At 61.7% G+C, this 15,321-nt stretch overlaps 1 protein-coding gene across 1 annotated transcript; it reads right to left on the reverse strand.

Moving 5' to 3' along the window:
* Window positions 1-1,685: 1,685 nt before the first annotated feature.
* LOC127025986 (scavenger receptor cysteine-rich type 1 protein M130-like) lies at window positions 1,686-9,923 on the reverse strand. Its single transcript, XM_050911118.1, has 8 exons — window positions 9,881-9,923; window positions 6,938-7,063; window positions 6,337-6,651; window positions 5,669-5,983; window positions 3,871-4,008; window positions 3,026-3,121; window positions 2,298-2,318; window positions 1,686-1,942 (listed from the first exon to the last, which is right to left on the reverse strand). The coding sequence occupies exons 1-8, from the start codon at window positions 9,921-9,923 to the stop codon at window positions 1,686-1,688; spliced, it is 1,311 nt and encodes a 436-aa protein (XP_050767075.1).
* Window positions 9,924-15,321: the final 5,398 nt, after the last annotated feature.

Raw genomic sequence — 15,321 nt, forward strand, 5'->3', positions numbered from 1 at the left:
GGAGCTTGCCCCAGTGGGAGTTTTCCAGGGGATGGAGGCTGTGTTTGCAGTGCCCATGTATGTCACCCATCATCGTGGGCGTCTGGCCCTGGGAACGCTGCTCTCCCATGGGGGCTGCCAGCAGGAAGGCTCCAGGGTATGGGGCAAAGGGGTGTGTGAGCCTGGGCTTCCCCCAGAACCCCCAGCGTCACCCCAGGGGTGGTGGAGCTCCCGGCAGGGAATGGGGCAATGCTGAAGTGGGAGAGGATGTTGGCGACAGCCGCCTCCTCCCCTCTTCTCCTCTAGGGCCAGATCCTGCTGTTTGCAGCAGTACTGAGCTGCAGGAACTCCCCACAGGGAACCCTGCCTGCCACAGACAGCAAATGCACCTTCCAGCCCACAGCAGAGGAGCCTTTTGGGGAAAAGGCAGAGGGGTGTGGAGACCCACCAGCGGGAGCAGGGAGGGCAGTTTGGGTGCCAGGTCCTGCCCAGGTGTCAAAGCCTTCTCCTCGACTGGCTCCTGCGTAAGAGCCTTCTCTGCGGGGCAGGGGCAGGTGAAAGCCCCGGCCAAGGGAGAGGGACCCTGGCTCAGCTCCCAGCAGCACCTGCTTTAGAGGAGGGACACAAAATCTCATCTGCCATGGAAACGTGCCCACATGAGCATCCTCCCAGATGAGCCCTTCTTCAGGCCAGGGGCTGGACCACGGCTTTTGGCTACAGCACACATCTCGTGGGGATCCTTTCTCCATCCCTCTGGCCCTCCAACAGCGCTGAGGGAAAGGTGCCCCAATCTCCCCTGCTCCCCTCCCTCCTGTACCTGCCCACAAGTACTGCCCCGACACAAACCCAAACTGACACCCCTGGCAAGGCAGCAGGAGGGCAGGGGTGGGGCTGGAGGGGAGCAGGAGGAGGGGGTCCCAGGGCTGCCGTGGGCCTTACAGCCCCTGCTCAGGAAGAAGGCAGCTCTGCGGCTGTGGCAGTAGTGCTCGGGGTCTGTGAGGGCCCAAGGCAGCAGGAGCAATGGAGATGGGTCCTGGCAGAGCATGAGGAGAGGGAATCCCAGCCCCACGTGTCCCTGAACATGGCTCTGCACCCTGTGCTGGGGCAGTGGGGAGCAGAGCTGCCTCCTGACCATTAGGGAGGTAATCGTGGGCCTTGATCCCACCTGGGGCTGGCTGGGGTGTTCAGGGCACTGCAGCCACCTTAGCGCTCACTTCTGTGAGACAAAAGCCCAGGGCTTCCCCTGTCCTGGCAGCTCTGTCATGGCCTCTGCGCTGTGGGACCAGCGGGGCCCAGGCAGGGGGAAAGAGCAGCTGGAAACCCAAGGGTGAGGAAATGGGTGCTGCCGCTGAGGTGCATCACGGGACCTATCAGAGAGCCATTTGGACTCGAAAGTGCCTGTGGCCAGCAGGATGGAAATGTCTCTGTCAGCAGGATTATTCCCCAGGGACCATGGGCTCTCGCAGCCCCACAGCCTGACCCCGACCCTGAGCCCCTTCCCACGCCATGTCCTTCTTCTCTGCTCCCCCTGGTGAGCCTCAGGGAGACACCCGCCACCTGGGCAGGCAAGCACCAGCTGTGGGTCAAAGCCCTCAGAGACTTTTAATAAGAAGAAATCTGGAGGCACAGCAGAAAGAGGGGAATACAAATAGAGGAAACTCCAGGTTTCTGCTGCCCATGGGTCAAGGGAGACAGTTCCCATGTGCTCACAGCTCTCCCAGCTGCACAGACCTCTCCTCCGTCCCGGCTGCACCCAGCTGCACAGCAGGGATGGGCTCTCCTGGCCTGGGGCTCAGGGACTGTTGTGCACAGAGCTCCACTGTCACAGCCTTTGTGTCCTCACGGGGATGTGCCAGAGACACCTCTTCAGCATCATCATAGCCCATGCTCGCCAGGGATAGGGACAAGGTGTCTCCTTCAGCTCTGGGGACCCCGACACTTGTCCGGGAGCGCAGGCTGGCCCCTGCAGGCAGCAAGGCAGGACATTGCAGTTCACCTCATGGGGTCTGTACATCATCTTCCTCCCAGCTCCTCACCACATTCAGCTCCTTCTCCCACCCCCAGTCCCTCCAAGGAAAACTCCTGGGGCAGGTTCCCCCTTCCCAGGAGGTTGGGGTCTCAGGACAGCAGCGACTGGGTGCCACCAGGGATGGCACCCCAGGAACCAGCAGTGCTAAATTTCCCTCTCACCTCTGGGTGCATCCCTGGGCCCTGCTCCTCCTCTGGCACCCTGGACATTTCCCACTCGCCCTGCTCAGGGGCAGCGTCCCCCCAGGGTCAGAAACCTCCCTGGCATCATCATAGCCATGCTGGCTCACCTGCGGCCAGGACAAGAACATCTGAAAGGAGAGGGGAGCTGGTGACAGTGAGAAGATACGTCCTGCAGAGCAGAGGACGGGAGGAGGCGCAGGGACACAGGGCTGAGACACTGGTGTTGGCAGCGCCACAGGAGACCCCCGTGTCCTCCCCATCTCTGACACTGACACTCAGTGACACCTCTGTCCACACATGTCTGCAGGGAGACGAAGCCCTTCCTGCCTCCGTTACCTGCTGCTGATGCCAGACCATCCTCCTCCTCGCTGAGCCCAGGGGAGGGCTGCAGCTGGCTCAGGGACTCCTCTGAAGAAGAGCCTGGAGAGATGCACAGTGGGTGTTATGGAGCTGGCCCATGGTCAGCGCTGCTGGGGAAGGGGGACCCACAGAGCTGGGGCTGCATGGGGAGGAGGGCTGGGAATTTACCCTGCTCCCCTGGCACAAACCCTGTCTCAAAGGTGCTCCCAGAGGTGCCCTAGGACAGCCCCTTCCCTCCCTCCTTGGGTGTCACATGGGGTGCAGGGGCAGAAAGAGAGGGGCTGTCCAGCTGGGCAGTGAAAGGTGGTTGGGAGAAAGCTCCTCTCCTGGGCCCAGGACCTGGATGCTCTCCCCACACACCACATGGCCCAGTGCTGCAGGGACCACGGGCTGGGGGGCTTCAGGGGATCAGCTCTGGGTTAGGGCCAGGGGAAAGGGTCCTGCAGATGTGCCTCCAGGGAGGACCCACACCCACCTGAGCGACCAAACCTCGCCTGCTTCTCCCATGCTGGGCTGTAACCGATCTCCTCGTACACGGCCTCGGGGAAGAGCTCCTGAGCTCTCCTGGAGCCTGGGGATAGAGGCAGGGCTGGCAGAGGGACAGGCAGAGAGCCAATGGGACCCCACTGTGCTCCCCCAAACCTCTTCCTTGGGCCAGCCCAGCACTGCTCCGACAGCACAGCCCCACTGCACTGTCCAGGCATGGCTGCCACATCCCCGGTGAGGGCAACATTGCTGTGCAGATCCTCTGGGGCAGCATCACCCTCACATCATCCCTTTGGAGACAGCGCTCATGCCCCTCTGGCCCCTGGGTCATGCCCCCTTGTCTGACCCTGGAGCAGCTCCCATGTTTCCTCTCCACCTGGAGCTGCCCTCTCTCTGCCCCACGGGTCTATAGCAGGGCCCCTGCCCTCTGGTGGGTGGGCAGGGCTGGGCAGAGGGACAGGCTGGGAGCCTGACACCATGGAAATGGACCCTCCTGCCCCACGCTCCTCCTAGCATCTCCATTGCCCCAGAGTGCCCTCCACCAATACCCAGAGCACTGCCAGCCTTGGCCATCTCCCCTCTGCTCACATCTCCCCGAGCCCCACTCTCCCCGTTTCTCTCCTTGCCTCTGGCCAGCTCCCCCACCTCTGGGCTCTCTCCACCCCTTGCTGCTGGTGCCCCATGGCCAGGCACTCACTGGGGTGGTGTCTGGGACAGGTGGCAGCACACAGTCCCACCCCCTCAGCTCTGCCTGTGCCCCTCACTGACATCCCGCAGCACCCCACAGCCCTTCCAGGAGGTATCTTCCCCTGGCACCATTGTGGCAGGACCCACCTCTGCGCCCAGTCCTGGTGCTTAGCACTTGCCCGGCCAGGAGGGCCAGGAGCAGGCAGAGAAGGGCCCCCAGGATGATGCAGATGATGACGGGCACTGAGACTCTCCCGCTGCCAGTCAGACGGCCTCGAGTGGGATCTGCATGGGCAAGAACATGGAAGGGGCAGCACCAGGCCTGGGAGAGGTGGAGGCAGCATCAGTCCTGACCCCCATCACACAAGGCAGCAAGGGGTGGAGTGCCCCAGGGGTGAGTGATGGGCAAGCTTCTACCCTGCTGAGTAAATTACAACCCTCCCTAACCCCCCCACCCCAGTGCCTCCTCCTGGGAGTTTCACACCCCAGCAAGGAGCCCCTTCCATCCAGCTGTGGGTCACAGCCTGGCCCGGGGATACCCAGCCCCGGGGGGAGGACAAGTTACCTGCTTGGGGTGGGAATGCTGCCGTCCTGGGTGTAGCTGCAGAAGAGGCAAAGGAGAGCTGGGCTGAGAGGGTGGTGTGCGGGTCCCGGGGAGCCTCCTCCCCAACACACTGTGTGTGTCTGGAGATGCCCCTGACACATCCCCCCCAAATTGCCCCTCCTGTAGTGCTAGAAAGGGAGGCCGGGACAGGGCCCAGCGCCTCTGCTCTGGGCGGCAGGCAGGAAGGCACAGGCAGCCCAGGGGATAGCCCTGGGGCTGCAGGGCCCCACAGGCAGTGGCGGAGGACGTCCAGATCCACCGAGGCTGCTCCGCACTTGCACCAGCCTCCTGCACTCCACAGAATGTTCCTGCTCTGGGAGGTCAGGGCCCATGCCAGGACCAAGTGGGTGTAAGGCTTTCCCCAGCTCCCTGCCAAGACCCGAGCAAGGGGTCCCAGCCCTGCCACTCACCTGAGCAGCGCACGGCAGCATCTTCCTTATGCCGACAAGCACCGCTGTCCCCAGGACGGGCCCAGCAGTCCTGCAGAGACAGCTCTGTCCCCCGGCACTCCACCTGCTCCAGCCAGATAGGGCCCATCCCCATCCCAAACGCAGCCTCATGCAGGGCAGACACCGCGGGGCCACAGCCCAGCTGCCTGCATGCCACCTCAGCATCCCGCATGTCCCAGGAATCGTCGCACACCGTCCCCCAAGAGCCACGGTGCCAGACCTCCACTCTGCCCGAGCACCTGTCCTCGCCTCCCACTGCACGAATCTTCTCCCTGGCTGGAGAAGGCAAAGACTTCCCATGGCACTGAGAGAGCAGGCAGAGCCCTGCCAGACAAGAAGGGTACACAGGGGAGCAGCTCCCTACCTGTGCAGCTCGTGGAGTTGGGGCACGGGGCCAACGGGTCGGGGGCATTTCTGGGCGTCCCCCTGAAGAAGGAAACACTGTGGTGAAGGGGCTGGTTCAGGGGATGGTGCAGAAGAGAGCAGGGCTGAGCTCTGCTTGCCTCCCTGTGCCATCTTGGTCACAGCAGCGAACCCTGGTCATTCAGGGGACAGACGCAGGACTGTGGGGGACCCTGACTGCTCAGCCCCAAAAGGCCCCTGGTTCAGAGAGCAGCAGGAGGGTGTCCATGGAGGGGAGGCTCTTCTGAACCCTGTCTGGTCTCTTCTGAGACCTCACCTGGAGATGCCTCTGCCTCCCGCAGGTGCTGCTGGCAGCCTGGGTGGCAACTGCTGCTGGACGTGGGTGGCTGTGGTCACGTTTGTGCCACCAGCAGCAGAAGGGTCTGACATGGCAAGGAAAAGCCCTTCCAAGCTCTTTCTCTGTGTTTGGCCGTGCCCACCAGGGAGCAGGAGCTGGGGTGACACTGGTGCCCAGGTGGCTCCGAGTTACCATTGCAGGTGATGTGGATCTCATCTCGCAGGTCTTCACATGACTGCGGGTTCCAGGGAGTGGAGGGACACTGCCAGAAGGAGCTGGTTTTCTCCCCACACTGCACGTTATCCAGCCAGGCAGGGCCAGACACCCTGCCGTAGGGCAGGCGTGTTTCCAGGGATCCTCCATCCCCGCAGCCCAGCTCCTTGCATGCCAGCGACACCGTGTCAAGAGTCATCGAGTTGGAGCAAATGCTCCCCCATGTCCCGTTGTAGAAAACCTGCAGGCGCCCAGAGCAGCCGTCGCTGTTCTCCAGCCTCAGGGCCACGAACTCTGCAAGGAAAGGCACCAAGGGGGAACAGGCTGGTGTGGGGCTGTGGGAGCCAGGACACCTCTGCACCCCCCAGGCCCTCAGGCGGCAGGGGCAGGGCCAGCACGTCCCCCTTGCACCCAGGGGCAGAGAGAAGTCCCTGACGGACAGACACCCCTGCCCTTCCCGCTAACCCTCGGGGACTGCTGAGCTCCCCAGGGACCCCCATGGGACTGAGGGTGCCCGTGCATGGGTGTCCACAGGACGGGCTGGGCAGGAGCTCAGAGGCAGTCAGGACAGCCTTGGCCATGCCCGGCTCTCCTTGTGTCCTGGCCTCCCCAGGAACCAGGCTCCCACCACAGGTCCTGGCACACACCTGAGCAGATGACTCCCGCGTCCTCTTTGTGCCCGCAGTCGTGCTGCCCCCAGGGCCCAGCAGGGCAGTCCCAGAGAGCAGCTTCGGCCCCAGAGCAGTTCACGCCATCCAGCCAGATCTGGCCGGAGCCTTCCCCAAACCGAGCAGAGCCAGCCGCCTCCACCGCCCCTCCACAGCCCAGCTGGTGGCAAACGACGGCGGCATCAGACAGGTCCCAGCCATCGTCACACACAGTCCCCCAGGTGCCCTGGTAGTACAGCTCCACTCTCCCAGCACAGCGCCCAGTCCCGTTCACCAGCCGGACCCGCCGGCTCCCTGTAGTGGGTAGAAAGCCCAGTTGCTGTCAGGGCCTGGCTGCCCACCCACCCCGTCACCTGGGGGGCCCATGCAGTGCTGCTCACCCCAGCAAATGACTCCCACGTCTCCGCAACCCCTGCTGCCGGTGCACTCTCAGGCAGGGAGGTGTTGCAGAGGGCCAGGTTGGCCTCGTGCCCTGCGCACCGGACCCCTCGCAGCCCCACGGGGCCCGTCCCTCGCTCAGGCTTTGGGGGGTTGTAGGCTGTCCCTGCCTCTCCGCACCGCAGCTGCCGGCACACCACACTGGCCTCCTGCATGTCCCACTCGTCATCCAGAACTCTGCCCCACATCCCATGCTGGAAGATCTCCACTCGTCCGTCGCACCGGCTCCCTCCGCCCACCAGCCGCAGGGATGCAAAGCCGGCTGAGCCTGGGGACAACAGAGATACCACAGCCATCGGCACTGGGGAGCAGGGCATCCTTCAGGGAGCAGGGCGAGGGGGATTTTCTGACCAAACAGGACAGGATTGAGCCTTTTGCTGACGAGAAGTGAGGGCAAAGCCCGGGTCCTCTCTGCAGCTCACACCCAGGTCTGCTGCTGCTGGGAGCACCCAGGCAGCTCCTGCCTGGCTGGTGGGATGAGGCTCTGCAGGGCTCTCTGCGGGGATGCGATGTGGTTGTCTGCAGCCAGAGGGATGGAGCAGAGCCCTGCAGCCCTGTCCTGGGCTCGTCCCACAGTACGAGAACAGAGGAGCCCAGGCCTGGTGGTGGCGCTGGGGCTAAGGCACTGCCCTGGGGGTAGATGCTTGCCTCCGTTCAGTGCTCAGCTCTCCCAAAGCAGAGCGGTCAGTCTGAGCAGGCAAAGCCCTCCAGATGGCTCCTGGGGATGCCAGGGTTTGTCCAGGGAGAACTTCAGCCTGGTACTGCCATGGGACCCCTGCTTTGGGTGGCCGTGTCACACACAAAGGGCAAATGGAGTTAATGCAGCATTTTTCCGGCACTCACCTGAGCAAATGACAGCAGCAGTGTTCCCGTGGGAGCATGGTGAGGCCCCCAGGGTGATCACTGGGCACTGTGCCAGGTGGGCTTCAGTGCCGTCACAGTGGAAGGAGTCTCTCCAGACAGGGCCAGTCTCTCTCCCAAAATGCTCTCCTCCAGGAATGGCCTCAGCAAACCCACAGTTGAGTTGACGACAGAGAACGTGGGCATCCGAGAGATCCCAGCGGGAGGCACAGAGGGTCCCCCAGGTCCCCAGCACCTGGACCTCCACTCCCCGCACACGCTGTGCTGCCGTTCACCAGCCTGAACCCTGTGTACTCTGGGGACAGAGGAGGAGGAGAGAGGGTGGATTGGTGCTCTTGTACCCTCAGGAGCTGGGGGAGAGGCCAGAGGGACAGCATGCCTTTCTTCTCCTTCTCAACTATTTTCATGCTGCAGACAATGCCATCATCCCTCCTGTCCCCACACCCAGCCTAGCACATTCCTTGCTCTGTTCCCCGACCCCTGGCACAGCCCCCGTCCCTGAGTCCTTACGTGTGCAGGTGACAACAGCGCTGTTCACGTGGGTGCAGGGCTGCTCCCTGGAGGACCCTCTGAGGCAGGAGATGAGGAGGGATTCATTCCCCACACACTGCAGCTCTCCATCCCACATGGCACTGACCCCTTCTCCAAAGTGAGCTGCCTCAGCGACAGGCAGGGCTCTGCGCACTGCAACTCCCTGCAGACCACGTCAGCAGCTTTGGCACCAAAGTGTGAAGCACAGACAGTTTTCCACTGGTCCCCGTCATGGATCTCCACACGTCCTGAGCACGGCTCTTCCCTTCCACCAGACGGACAAATCCTGGGAAAAAACCAAAACACCTGGCAGTTCCCAGAGCCCTCTGGCAGTTAATGCCACATCCTGCATCACCTCCAAGCAAGCTGTGACCAAACTGCCCATTGCACATCCCAGAGGAAGCTGTTGGGGGAGTGTTGGTGACACAAACACATCCAGGCCCCCCTGCACCCCTTCTCTACACCATCACAGCACTCGAGGGTATGTGTCTGTCGCAGACTCACAGCCACAGGTACTGCTCAGACAAACTGCTCCCACACAAGGTCCCCTGTGCTGCCGGCATGGTTCCCCCAGCACCGCAGTGGTGGGAGCAGTTGGGTCCAGGAGAAGTGGCCCAGATGATACTGACTGCTGCAGCCTGCTCAGCCCCTGCAGAGCTTTGGGCCAGGCAGGACCATCACCCTGAGGCAACCAGAAGCGCACCCTGATCCCAGGGTGTTCCTGGAGGATTGGGAGGTTCCTTTTAGGTGGGAGATGTCACAGAGCACAGAAATGGTGCAGCTGTTATCATGGCTGGTGCCTGTCCAGACCCCTCTGATGCTTGCCTGAGGGGGAATTCTGTCAGGGACACATCACGCAGAGATGCACACAAACAGATCAATGTCCGGACAGAGGGACGGAGACTCATGCCCCCCTGGGCCCATGCCGGCTCTCAGGGAACAGCAGGTACCGATGAGGATCAGGAATGCTGCCAAAGCCCCCATGTCATGGGGCAGTGTGGGGAGCCGTGGGCAGGCAGGAGAGATTGGGCAGTGGGTCAGTGCTGCCTGCACAGGGTCATGTCCCGCGGGGCTGTCACACCCCAGGGATTTCCCACTGCCAGCCTGTGACTGTGGTGATGTGGGAGGGAGCAGCCAGGGTCAAGCAGCCACCAAGCCCTGAGGCCTCGCAGTGCTGGACCACACAGCGAGCCCTGGGACAGGCAGCAAACTCTGTGTGCCACCCTGCTCCTCCTCAGCCCAGCACTCATGCTCTCTGAAAAGCCCTTTTGATTCAGTCGAGGTACTCATGCCTGTGAAGGGGAATGACCCAGAGGACCAGCCATCTCATGCTGTTCCTCCAAGGTGTGGAGTGCCAAGCAAGTCCCCCTGTTCTCCAGCACAGGGACCCTCAGCATTGTTGGCTGGGAACTGGCAGAATGGGTGGAGATGAGTGGACACCCGGGCAGGGACGGAGGATTCATCTGCAGCCCAAGATACTGACTGAGGGGGACTGAGACACTGTGGCAAGGTTAGTTCACCCTGGGGTAGGCTCCCTCTGGGCTTTCCCAGGGACTGGGGACATCAGCAATGACAGTCCCAGCTGGCAGTGTAGCAGCATCACTGGACCTGCTCAGCATCTGCTTGTTGCTCCCTGAGGACACCAGGTCCCTTCCCCCCCAGCCCAAAGGTGGGGAACAGGCTGACCCCTTACCTGAACACGTCACTCCAGCATCCTCATAGTGTGACACAGTCATGTTCACCCCATCCTGCGTGTTTGCAGTCAGACAGGGCAGACTCGGTGCCATTACAGCCAACATCATCCATCCAAATGGGGCCAGATCCTGGCCCAAAGTGTGCGTACTGGTGAGCTTCAACAGCAGACCCACAGTCCAGCTGCTTACAAACCACTGTGGCATCGTCCATGTCCCAGTAGTCACCACACACGGTGCCCCACTGGCCCTTTGTTTCACCTCCACTCTCCCAGCACAGCGTTTGCCACCATCCGCCAGCCTCACCTCCACAGCACCTTCAAACACTGACACAGGACAGTCAGAACAGCGCCGAGCCCCAGCACTGGGGGTCTGGGGGAACCCCTGCCCGGTGGAGTCAGAGGTGCCAGGGTGGGAGCCCACTCCCCTCCAGGCTGTCCCCGGGGCAGTGCAGGGCTCCCTTCTATCCCCACGGGCTGTGCAAGGCTGGGGGTGTGCAGTTGTGGCCCTGCTGGGTCATTTGTGGCCCCACAGCCTTTGGCACCTCCTTCTACCCCAACGGCCAGCTGCCACCTGCCCCTGGCCCATGCCCACCTAGGGCACCTGCTCCTCCCCACCCAGCACCCTGAGAAGAGACCTGCCCCCCAGGGCTCCCCCAAGCACACACTGCTTCTCCCCAGGGCCCCCAGCTGCCCTGGACCACAGCCTGCCCCGGGCTCCTCCCAGCTTATCCTCTGCCTTCAGGTCTTGCTGTGTCCCCTGCGGAACAACACAATGATCCCAGTGAGCCCTCCCAACCCATGCCCCCTCCTTGTCCTTGGCATCAGCCCAGCCCTGCCCTTGTCTAGGATCCCCCAGGAAGGTCACCTCTCTGCCAGCCTGTGGGAACAGACCCACTTCCCTTGTCCCACACCCACAACCTGCCTCCCCTCAGGCTGGAGCTCACCCAGTGTTCAACGCCCGTCCCTGAGTCCTTACGTGTGCAGGTGACAACAGCGCTGTTGCGTGGGTGCAGGGCTGCTCCCTGGAGGACCCCTGGGCAGGAGATGAGGAGGGATTCATTCCCCACACACTGCAGCTCTCCGTCCCACATGGCACTGACCCCTTCTCCAAAGTGAGCTGCCTCAGCGACAGGCAGGGCTCTGCCACACTGCAACTCCCTGCAGACCACGTCAGCAGCTTTGGCACCAAAGTGTGAAGCACAGACAGTTTTCCACTGGTCCCCGTCATGGATCTCCACACGTCCTGAGCAACGGCTCTTCCCTTCCACCAGACGGACAAATCCTGGGAAAAAACCAAAACACCTGGCAGTTCCCAGAGCCCTCTGGCAGCTACAAGACCACATCCTGCATCACCTCCAAGCAAGCTGTGACCAAACTGCCCATTGCACATCCCAGAGGAAGCTGTTGGGGGAGTGCTGGTGACACAAACACATCCAGGCCCCCTGCACCCCTTCTCTACACCATCACAGCACTCGAGGGTATGTGTCTGTTGCAGACTCACAGCCACAGGTACTGCTCAGACAAACTGCTCCCACAAGGTGCCCTGTGCTGCCCAGCATGGTGGTGAGCAGTTGGGTCCAGGAGAAGTGGCCCAGATGATACTGACTGCTGCAGCCTGCTCAGCCCCTGCAGAGCTTTGGGCCAGGCAGGACCATCACCCTGAGGCAGCCAGTAGTGCACTCTAATCCCAGGGCTGTTCCTGGAGCATTGGGAGGTTCCTTTTAGGTGGGAGATGTCACAGAGCACAGAAATGGTGCATGTATGTGATGGCTGGTGCCTGTCCAGACCCCTCCAATACCTCTTTGGAGGGGATGTCCTCAGCCAGGGACACACTGCTCTGCCTGGAGGATGCACAGGTCCCAAGCCAATGGCCGGACAAAGGGCCCGGAGACTCGCATGCCTCCCTGGCCTCACACTGACTCAGAGGGTAACAGCAGGCACAGATGAGAGTCAGAAGTGCTGGCAAAGACCCTGTTCCATGGGGCAGTGTGGGGATCGATAGGCAGGCAGGAGAGGTTGGGCAGGTGGTCAGTGCTAGCTTCATGGAGCCATGCCCCTACAGGGCTGTCAAAGTCCCAGGGATGTCTCAGTGCCAGCCGTGCATGCGGTGATGTGGAAGGAAGCAGCCAGAGTCAAGCAGCTGCAAAGTTCCTAAGCCTTGCAGTGCTGGACCACAGAGCCGAGCCCTGGGGACAGGCAGTGAAGAGCTGTGTGCCACCCTGCTTCTCTCCTCAGGGCCCAGCACTCATCCTCTCTGAAAAGCCCTTTTGATTCACTTGAGGTACTCATGCCTGTGAAGGGAATGACCCAGGAGGACCAGTCATCTGATGCTGTTCCTCCAAGGTGTGGAGTGCCAAGCAAGTCCCCCCTGCTTTCTCCAGCACAGGGACCCTCAGCATTGTTGGCTGGGAACTGGCAGAATGGGTGGAGATGAGTGGACACCCCGGGGCAGGGACGGAGGATTCATCTGCAGCCCAAGATACTGACTGAGGGGGACTAAGACACTGTGGCAAGGTTAGTTCACCCTGGGGTAGGGTCCCTCTGGGCTTTCCCAGGGACGGGGACATCAGCAATGACAGTCCCAGCTCGGCAGTTAGACCAGCGTCACTGGCCCTGCTCTGGCGTCCCCTTCTTGCTCCCTGAGGACACAGTCAAGGTCCCTTCCCCCACCCTGGCCCCAAAGGTGGAGTACAGGCTATCCTTACCTGAACATGTCACTCCAGCATCGTGAGTGTGAGCACAGTTATGTTCACCCCATCCTGCGTGTTTGCAGTCAGACAGGGCAGACTCGGTGCCATTACAGCCAACATCATCCATCCAAATGGGGCCAGATCCTGCCCAAAGTGTCCGTACTGAGGAGCTCCAACAGCAGACCCACAGTCCAGCTGCTTACAAACCACTGCCGCATCGTCCATGCTCCAGTAGTCACCACACACAGTCCCCACTGGCCCTGTGTTTCACCTCCACTCTCCCAGCACAGTGACTGCTGCCATCCGCCAGCCTCACCTCCGCAGCACCTTTGAACACCAACATGGGGGGTCAGGAGAGCGCCAAGCCCCAGCACAGCAGGTCTGGGGGAAACCCCTTCCTGGGTCGAGTCAGAGGTACTGGGGTGGGAGCCCTCTCCCCTCAGGCTGTCCCCAGTGCAGTGTGGAGGTCCCTTCTATCCCCATGGCCTGCGCAAGGCTGGGGGTGCCCAGTTCTAGCTCTGCTGGGTCCCCTGCTTCCCACTGCACAAGGCACCTCTTCCCACACCAATGGCTACCTGCCCCCACCCATACCCACCTGCCCTGCCCAGCCCTGCACTGGGCACTCGCTCCTCCCCAGCCCAGCACCCCCTCAACAGCCCTGTGTACCCAGGCCTGCAGCTTCCTGTGCAAACCACCTGCCCTACCACCATCCAAACCCACCCACAGCTTTCCGTTTGCAGGGAACACCGAGACAAATCTGAGGATCCCCCAACCCATCTCCTCTCCTCATCCCTGGTGTCAGTCCAGTCCCTGCACTGGGCCAGGCCCTCCACGAAGGATGTCTCTCTACTGTAGATGTCCCGCTACCCTTCTCTCTGTGGGGTACACTGCCCTCATAGGGTCAGGGTTCCCCTGGATTAAGGGGCAGTGAGCAGCACACAAACCCTCGAGGCTACCCCAGAGGTTGGCAGTGCTCTGGGGATCTCTGGGGGCTGCCATCACCAGCTAGGCCACCACTGGCTCCAGAGGCACAGTGCTGGGCAACAGGGGGTACCCCACGAGAGGGTGTCTGTGAATGCAGCCAGGGACAGGCTGCCCTAAGCACTGGAGCCCTGGAAAAGGAGATACTCTCTCCCACCCACATGGGCACAGGGAAAGGCACAGGCTCCATGGACTTGAGCCCCTTCTGCCCCTCGTCTCAGTAGCACCTGCAAAGAAACCCCATTCCAGGCGATCCTGATGACCACCCTGGTAGCCCCTGGCCCTGGGCAGTCAGCACTTACCCCTGCACAGCTGTACCCAGAGCAGCAGCCACAGCATCTGAGGGGACAGGACTCCCTCTCGGCCCATCCTGAGTCTCCTGCCCTGCCAGCACATCCCTGCTGCGCCACACTCCCTGCCACAGCTCCTGTGGACTCATGGGGACAATGATGACGAGAGGGCAATATATCTCTGCAGATGCCAGCCCAGCTACAGGAGGAGCCAATCGAAGCAGCAGCACCTTTTTAGACATTATCGGGAGCTATCTCCCCTCCGACACAGCCCAGCCCTCCAATGAACTTCTCCAGCGCCATTCATGACCATATATGAGGGATGGCTCCACTGCAGGTGTCACGTCACTGTGGTGGTGGTGCGTCACAGACAGGGCCGGCTGTAGTGGGGGAAAATGGATTTTTCACGCCTTGAACCCTGCTGTGTGGACCAGGAGCTCTGAGCATCTCCTATACCGGGCACATCCAACAGCCCAAGGTGCGAGTGTCCAGCCATCCCTGTGCCATGGGAACCACAGGGCTGGGACTGCACCAGGGCTGTGTCAGGAAGGGAAGGAAACAGCCCCTGCCCCTGCTTCAGATCCGCTGTGCTGGGAGCAGCAGCTGGGAAAGGGCCTTAGCTCAGGCCAGAGCCCCATCCCAGGAGTACTGGCTCAGCCGTTCCTCCCTGGAGAGCCCCATGGAAGGTCCCTTCAAATGAGCTGGAGCTGGGACATGTCCCTGCAGACACGCAGCCCAGAGGCTCAGATGTATCCCTGCCTCTTGGCATGTCACCGAGGGGCCGTTATTCCCCATGGGTGGCTCGGGAGCTGCAGCCTGCAGGTGCACAAACCACAGCCCACGTGGCCTGCAGTGCGCCCCGTGCTCCCCCCACAGCGCCCGGGCAGGAAGCCTGTGGTTTCCTCCTGGCACCGTGCCCAGGCACATCCCTGCGGTGCCCCGAGCCACCCCCACCCCGACTGCTCCAGCCAGGGCTGCAGGGGCTGCTCCTTCGGCCTCGCAGACAGGGTTGGGCAGCTCCCGTCCCACATCATGCCCTTCTGATGGGGCACACGGCTGCTCTGCACCGAGCCCCACATCCATGGGGTGTCATCCGTGACATTACCTCACACCCTCCTACGGCCGCTGCTGTGTGCTCACGGGTTATACTGATGGTGACCTCACACTCCTACTGCCATCGCTGTGTGCTCATGAGTTACACTGTCACACGTGTGTGTACAGTGTATGGACTGCTGCTGCTAACAGTGGTTCTTCCAAAACCCCATTTGGTTGTGGTCTAAATATTGACTTGGTGACATCAGAAGCACCTACACAAGCTATGTGCCAGCTTCTGCCCTATCAGCTACTTAGGCACCAGCGACATGACAAGCTCACACACAGCTATGTGCATGCTCCTGGCCTATCTGCTACTCAGCCACAGGTGATGTCATAGCATCTACTGCTGATATTGGCCTGCTCCTGGCCTATCGGCTACTCAGGC

This window comes from Gymnogyps californianus, chromosome 26, assembly GCF_018139145.2.
Source record: "Gymnogyps californianus isolate 813 chromosome 26, ASM1813914v2, whole genome shotgun sequence".
Taxonomy (NCBI): Eukaryota; Metazoa; Chordata; class Aves; order Accipitriformes; family Cathartidae; genus Gymnogyps; species Gymnogyps californianus.